General features: G+C 27.3%; 1 protein-coding gene across 1 annotated transcript in view; it reads left to right on the top strand.

The window, feature by feature from the left end:
* The window catches only part of LOC100210778 (peroxisome proliferator-activated receptor gamma coactivator 1-alpha), a 45,236-nt gene that overhangs the window by 34,755 nt on the left and 2,377 nt on the right, over positions 1-8,104 (top strand). The window contains exon 8 of the mRNA XM_065793608.1: positions 1-33. This exon is cut by the window's left edge and continues 26 nt beyond it. Within this exon, the coding sequence (XP_065649680.1) occupies positions 1-33 (33 nt within the window). The remainder of the gene's footprint in view (positions 34-8,104) is intronic.

The following is an 8,104-nucleotide window of genomic DNA, read 5'->3' as shown; positions in this document are numbered from 1 at the left end:
AGGAACCAGAAGATGCCAAAAGAGCAATTGAAGGTTAGTACTTTTTAATGCAGCAATCAAAACCAAAGTTTATTATAATTTATTATAAATAATATATAATTTATTTAAATAATTAAAAATTTGATTATTTAATTTTATCTTCATCTCTACAATGCTGAGGAACATTATGGAAACGATTTTTCTTATTAGTCTATTTATGTACAGAAGTATTTATCTATTTTTATTTCAGAATGGCATTGTTAGTGACAGCATATAGATATAAATCTAAATAAACACACACACATGCACGTATTTTTGTATACCTACTATAAGGATGTTATAAAAGGACTATAATGCTATAATGCATACTATAATGATGTAAAGGACTTTTATTTTATATAATATATATACACACACACCAGTGCTTGAAATATTGGCCAGTCAATGATCAATGATTATAAATGAAAAAAATTATAATTTACTTCCCAAAATCAGTTATGGTCAATTACTTTTGATTAAAAAGAATTGTTAGAGTCATGCTTTTGTAATGATAAATATAAAGAGATTTTTTTTAAATGTTAAATTAGTGCCAAAATCATAATTAATTTTGATCAAAAATATAGATGTTGATTGGTGAAACTATATATAACAAAAAATATGGATGTTGATTGTTGAAACGATTATAACAAAAATATGGATGTTGAAACAATTATATATAACAAAATATGGATGTGAAACAATTATATATAACAAAAATATGGATGTTGATTGGTGAAACAATTATATATAACAAAAATATGGATGTTGATTGGTGAAACAATTATATATAACAAAAATATGGATGTTGGTTGGTGAAACAATTTTTAAGACCATAACAATCTTTAGTTTGCTATAAAAGTTTAACAAATAAAAGTTAACTTTCTTGATAGTCTAAATAATGCATTAATTTGAGACCATAGCAATTCAAGCAATATAGTTTTTGTTTTGAAAATTTAAGTTAAAAATTATTAGGTTTGAAAATGTTGCAAATGGAAATCATAATTTAGTTAAAAACTTTATATTAGTTATATTAATATTTTATAACAGTAGTTTTTAGTAATTTAACATTAGAAAACAATCTTTTGTTAACAAAAAATATGCTCAAAATGTTATGTGAAAAAAGAAAAAGTCAATTATGAGTGAACTGCCATTAAAGTTTATAAATTTAACTGGCTTAGAAACTCTTAAATTCTATTGTGTAACTTGTGTACTCAATAAAAGAGTGCAAATCAAGCATGAATGCGCACAAAACTAATTAATGTTAGATAATGCTCAAAACATTCTCAGATTTTGGTATAAAGTTTTTTAAATAAAGTCTTGAAAATAAATTAATACTGTTATTATTCTAAACTTTTTAAAGATAAAATTCTTAGAGATAATAGAATATTTAATTTAAATCTTAAGCAAGAAACGGATAAGCTTTCTGCTTTATTAGAGTATAATTTGTTCATTTAGTTTACTGATTAATGAGTAAATTAAATAACTGAATACTATTTTATGAACTCATTAACAGTCTGGAGATGTATTTCAAGTCAGATTATATTTAATTCACAAATGTTTGCATAAGGAAAAAAACTTTTAGTTTATTATTTTCTACAAATATGAGGTTTGGAGTCTAGCAACAGTAGATTCAAGACTTTATAAGATTTTCATATATCATTATCATAGAGGTTTTTAAATATGTTTAACTTTTTTGTATTCACAACTTCTTGTGATCATTAATTCAATTTGTCCATTATTCTATATATGAAAAAATTATGTTGACCATGTGTTTTTGACATATTGTTTAATTGTGTCCTTTTGTAATAGAATTTTTTATAAATATTGGAGGAATGCACCAATTAATTATATCTAAATTATTTATAAATCTTTATTGTTGCACTATATCACCTCTTGGTATTCTATTTTTCAATATTGAGAGATTATGCAGTAATATTACAAAATTATACTACATTAAAGACTCCTACACTATAGACTCCTACACTATAGAGTGATACTACATAAGAATATAAGAGTTTGTGATATAACTCAGGTCATTATTATATGTTTTAATAATTATATTTTCAGATATTTTGTTTATTAGAAAATTAGTGTGTTAGTTTTAAAGTAAGATATTGCAGTCTGTGGTACTTCAAGACAAATAAAAAGTGTCAGAATGTTTAAACTTCCTCATTCAAATTGTGCAGATCCTGCTCATCAAAAATGGTGATCTGAATGGTTAAACTCATTTACTGAAGGACATGTTTTTAACCAATAAGTTAAAGAGCAAGTCAACTCTTGTAAAGTTTTTACATGTGAAAAGCACTTAAATCCAGATAATTTTAAAGTTTGATATGATACGGGCCCTTCCTGAAAGTCGTACTATTTACACAATTTACAAAAGAAGTATGCGAAGTATGACATTTTATTACTTTACTTGAAAGTTATCAGTTATGTGAAGGTGTACCAATTTATGAAAAGCTATCAAGTATCATTCACCATTTTATACCTTTTAAAATAAATCCGCATTTTTGGGAATTTTTTTAAAAGGTATTTTACAGAAATATCTCCATTTTAACATATGTCACATTATAGAATTAAAAACTGATATTTTACTTGAAGACATGTGAAGAAAATATATATCGACAAACAAAATTTTATTTGAAAATGAAAAAACTGAAGTGTCTCAATGATCCAGACAAATTCTCGAAATATCTTTGACCTTATCATCTTTGAACTTATACATTATCTTAAATGTGCACTATTGCAAGCTAGGATCAAAATAATGCAAGTAGAGCTTATTAACTCAGGTGTGATGATAAACAGTGAATTAGGCAGTGATTTTCTATTAATAATCTCTAATGCTAATCACAACATGTGACTTTATGAATTTATTTTGGAAAGAACAAAAAAGTTATTTAGGGTTTCCTTATCAGAAGTTGGGTTTCACTCAATGATAATAAGGTACTGTTTATCCATAGCATCAAAATCACTTTCTACATATCAAGAAATTAGAAATAGCAAAATGCTTGTGTTGCCAAGTCTGAGAATACTCAGAGATTAGAAAAATTATATTCCACCAAATTGATAATTATGTCTCTTAAATTTAATCTGGTTTTTGAGAAGATTAGTAATCAGCTGATTGGGTTTGTTAATTAAGGAGACCCAGTCTAAACTACACTACAAAAATGTAAAAAATATTCGGTTCCCATGCCCTTGTTTTCATGGTTCGCAAAACCCCTTAAGTTTTAGCTTGTCTATTTTACTACCATCACTTCCACAGAAGTACAGTTATTTAGTTTGCTATGTGGTTCAATAATAGAAGTTGTAAAGTTTCTGCCAAGTGGGGGTATGCCTTACATACTTGCAAATAGATTTGCTAATTCAATTGATTAATATTTTATTGCTCAAAGAAAAATCAGGTGCTTTTCAGATATCCCTGATTCTCAACAGTTTGCCTATAAAGCTAATGCAATACACATTCAACCTAGTCTTTTGTTTAATACTTGAGGCTCATATGATAACAAAAAATCTTGGATAAATACCTCTGAAGGTTTGGTTCTGGGGGGGAGGGAAGAATTAAAATTGTTATTCTGTGGTGATGTTCTAGCATTGCAGATGTAAATTATATTTTTAGTAAGAGGCATATCTTGCAGAGAACACAGCGAAGTTTGCCTTTAAGGCATTGCTAAGTTAGACTTGGCAAAATTAAATAATGTACATAACTTTTTTTGTGTTTTGATTTGATTGTGCACTCTAACTAGGTCTATAAAAAAAAGTTGGTCAAATTAATGCAGTATGACTGTCACAAAAAAAAGTCTAAAAGTTTTTTCTTGGCTTCGTATTAGACTTTAAAGCTGCAACTTTAGTAAAAGTAAAAATACTGATATAAATTTTTTCGTTTAAAATTTTTTTTTTTTCTAAAAGTGCTTCAGATCATCTTATCAAGATGTTACAAAGTATGTTACAACCATCAGTATATGTTCGTTTTTCCATAACGACTTTTATTTTGAAAAATGTTTAAGCTTAAACAATTTTATTATTTAAACTAAGTTAAAAAATCAATTTCGTTTGTTGTTTCTTTTACAGTTTATTTACTTATTATATTGTTGAGCTCACTTAAGTATTTCTAATTTCTTTGAATTAAATCATTAATTTCAAATAGTTGATGTAAAGAAATTATTATTTGGTAAGAAATAAAAACTTTCAACTAGAAAGCAATTTTTTTTAGAATAAACATTGTTTATAGTTTGCACTCCAACGTTTTTGTTCATTCAATTTTGGGGTTTTTTTATTTATAACATTTCACCAGTTTTTTTAAACCATAGCAGAAGGTATAATAACAGGTTTCATAACATGCCTAAATCGGATGCTGAAAGATCGAAAGCTTATAGAGCAAGAAGCAGAAAAACCTTGTTGAAAAAAGAAATTATCAAACGACAGTTATTAAGACCAAAAAAAGAAAGCAAGCAAAAAAATCTAGGGTTTGCAACCAAAGAAAAACTTAAAAAGACTTGATTTCACTGCTAACATCAGTTTAAACTTTGCGCTTTATAATTCTTATAACTGCAAAATGTCAATGAGATTAAATAAAGTATATAAATTTTTTTTCAATAAAATATCTAATTAAACTAATAATCAAATTAACAATACTTTAACTTGAAGTAAAAAATGCTAAATGTTTGTGTATGTTATGTAAATGTTTGTGTATGTTATGTAAATAAGTTGCTGTATAAGCAGCTCATAGCATAAACAAATGAATTTGTTTTTTATGAGTTACACATAAATAAAATTTTACACTTTTTTAAATTGTACTCACATCTTCTAAAATTGATTCAGTATATTTTTCAAGATGGTGATCTTTTTCTAAAAGTTTTTAAGAGCATTTTAAGTTCACTATCACAAAAATTACAACTTTCTCCTTTTGCAGCCATTGTATATTTTCTGCGAGGTCAATGTCACACGATTGTAATTACATACAAAGTTTTGTTTTTCTAAACCAGTTAAGTCTATTAAAGTTCAGAATGATAAAAACATAAAACTGAGCAATTTAGGTTGTTCAAGTTTGGCCTGATGCATTTTTTATCATATATATTTTTTGTATTTTAATTCCTGGCTGTAGGTTGGCATTGCATTAGAATTGGTTAGTTGTTCATCAAGCCAACATTGATATTGTGCGTGTCTTCTTAACGGGTGATGCGGAAGTTATCGGACAAAATAAAAACGTCAATAACTTATTTATAAATAAAAAAACAAACTACTATTATATTTTTTTTAAATAAAGCATTTATCTTTTAATAAAAATATATGAAAAAACACCACCATATGCAATTGATCTAAATTTTGCTCTGACGCCTTTCATATGCGACTGTAAAAAGTTTATATCAATTTCTTGTAGTTTTAGTTTAATGCGATCAATCAAAACTTGCTCTGTTGAAGCTTGCCAATCTCCCTCGTAAACCTTCTGTGCCAAATGTCCCCAAAAATTTTCAATTAGTCGTGCTTGAGGCACATTTGGGGGATTGGATTCTTTATCAACGTAATAGACATATTGGTCCATCCAATTTAGAGAATCTTTAGAATAATGAGAACTTGCTAAATCTGGCCAAAATAAATAGTTAAAGTCTCCATGATACTTGTGAGTAAATGGAAGAAGTCGTTTTTCTAAACATTCATTAATATAGATTGATGAATTGATCGCTACAGACTTGGAAGTGCGAAACAATGGCTCAGACATACCACAGTCAGATATGGCTATCCACATTAATAATTTTTTTGGAAATTTCTCTTTTCCTATAAAACGAACACTTTCTGGGCATGTTTTTTTGTTGTTTGTGTAGTATCCAGAATTTCCAGGCATGTTGTCCTTTGCAAAACAAAAGTATTTTTCGTCATCGATGACTAGAAGCGATTTTGTGTTATAGAGTTGGTTAACTAGTTTCCTGCTTCTTTTCTTTGCTTTCGTTGTTCTATAGTGTGTTTTGGAGTCTTTTCACGTTTTCTATATTTAATATTCATTTTTTTTAACTGACGACCAATTATCGATTGATTTACACCAAATTTAATACCTATTTTTCTCTGACTGACCCCTTTTCGATTGTTGACAAGTCTCGTTAATTCGGCTTTCTTTTCTCTAGTCCAGTATGTCGGACGACCAGGGTGCTTTCTATCAGAAAACAATTGAACAGTTTCAAGTCGTTTTAGGTTATCATATATTGTACTTCAAGCGAATCCTTCCTTTTCAAAATGATTTACGATTTTTTTTTTTTTATATTAGGTTTATTTACAAAAAACATTTTTAGTCGCTTTCGAAAAGATTCTTGTTCAGCTGCATTTAACCTCATTTTAAATAATTGTGTTTCAAATAATAAAGTTTATATTTTATAGAACGTTTATGCCTATGCATAAAACCACAAAAACTAATTATTATGCCCAAATAATGAAATTAGGATTTGTCCGATAACTTCCGCATCACCCGTTAGGTTACCGTTGCATTATGTCACTGTTAGTTTTCAGTTGTAGGTGTTATGTTGGTCCAATAAAGCATTATTGTATATATGATGTTGGCATACAAGCAACTGCTAATTGACCTAATGCTGGCATTATGCAGGTTTCAGGCTGGCTTTGTTTTGTTAGTAAGGTTGGCGCAAAGGGGGGTGTGACAACCCCTTCCCCCCTCCCTTCCATCAATGAATTTTTCATTCATTTAGTCAGTGAATGTAGACCCTTTAGACAAGTTAGTCAGCAAATTTAGAGAGTCAACAAATGTTGACTAGTAAGTCAAGAAATTTCAAAAACAAGCTTTTTTTTTTTATTTAGCAAAATTTATAGTCTCCTTAACCCCAATAATTATGTGATTTATTATACTATCTGAATCATGTGATTTTATTATACTATTTTAATCATGTGATTTTATTATACTATTTTAATCATGTGATTTTATTATACTATTTTAATCATGTGATTTTATTATACTATTTTAATCATGTGATTTTATTATACTATTATAATCATGTGATTTTATTATACTATTTTAATCATGTGATTTTGTTATACTATTTTAATCATGTGATTTTATTATACTATTTTAATCATGTGATTTTATTATACTATTATAATCATGTGATTTTATTATACTATTTTAATCATGTGATTTTGTTATACTATTTTAATCATGTGATTTTATTATACTATTTTAATCATGTGATTTTATTATACTATTTTAATCATGTGATTTTAATCATGTGATTTTATTATACTATTTTAATCATGTGATTTTATTATACTATTTTAATCATGTGATTTTATTCATGTGATTTTTTTATACTATTTTAATCATGTGATTTTATTATACTATCTCTTGAGTTATCACAATATCTGAAAGAATATCAAATGGATTTTTTTGCTTTTTTAGATATGACACATGTGTTTGTGCGGACTTAAATATGTACATGCTTATGTCAAATGAAATTGTTTAACAAAACAAATATACTCTAAATAGTTAAGCCTCCTTAGTTTCCACCCTTCCTAAAATAAGGGTGTTTTGATTTTTACATGGTCATAACTTTTGAGTTCTTAAAGATTATTCACTTTACAAGAAACTTTGATTTCTGCGGATGAATTTAAATTTAATATAAGATAGTAAAAAAACGTTTTATTAACTAATTGCCCTAACGGCATCATAACACTAATTAACACTAATTACCCTAACACCAACATTGTGAGTATTTAAGAACCAATCAACAACAACATTCAAGAAGTGAAATAATTAGAAACCAGCCAATCTATGCAAGTGCAGAGAATCAGATGTTAAAATAATTAAGATGAGAATAGTTGATTATGATGATGGGTACACTTAATTAGCCAGTTTTATTTTATCAAGCTTTATCCTGCCCAGGTCAAATTCAAGCACCAACCAGCTACTACAGTTGATATACTAACCAAGCAACTAAATTTAAAGTACTGTTAAATCCATTATATGCAAGTTATGCAATCCTGTAAACAGATGATTAATCATATTTTTTAAGACTTACTAATTCTGTTCGGAAACCTTTTAGCTGTGTGAATGTTATTGTGTTATTTGTAAAAAATTTCAAAGAGTAACGTC

Source organism: Hydra vulgaris, chromosome 03 (genome assembly GCF_038396675.1).
Source record: "Hydra vulgaris chromosome 03, alternate assembly HydraT2T_AEP".
NCBI lineage: Eukaryota > Metazoa > Cnidaria > Hydrozoa > Anthoathecata > Hydridae > Hydra > Hydra vulgaris.
This window is presented reverse-complemented; position numbering and strand designations above follow the sequence as displayed.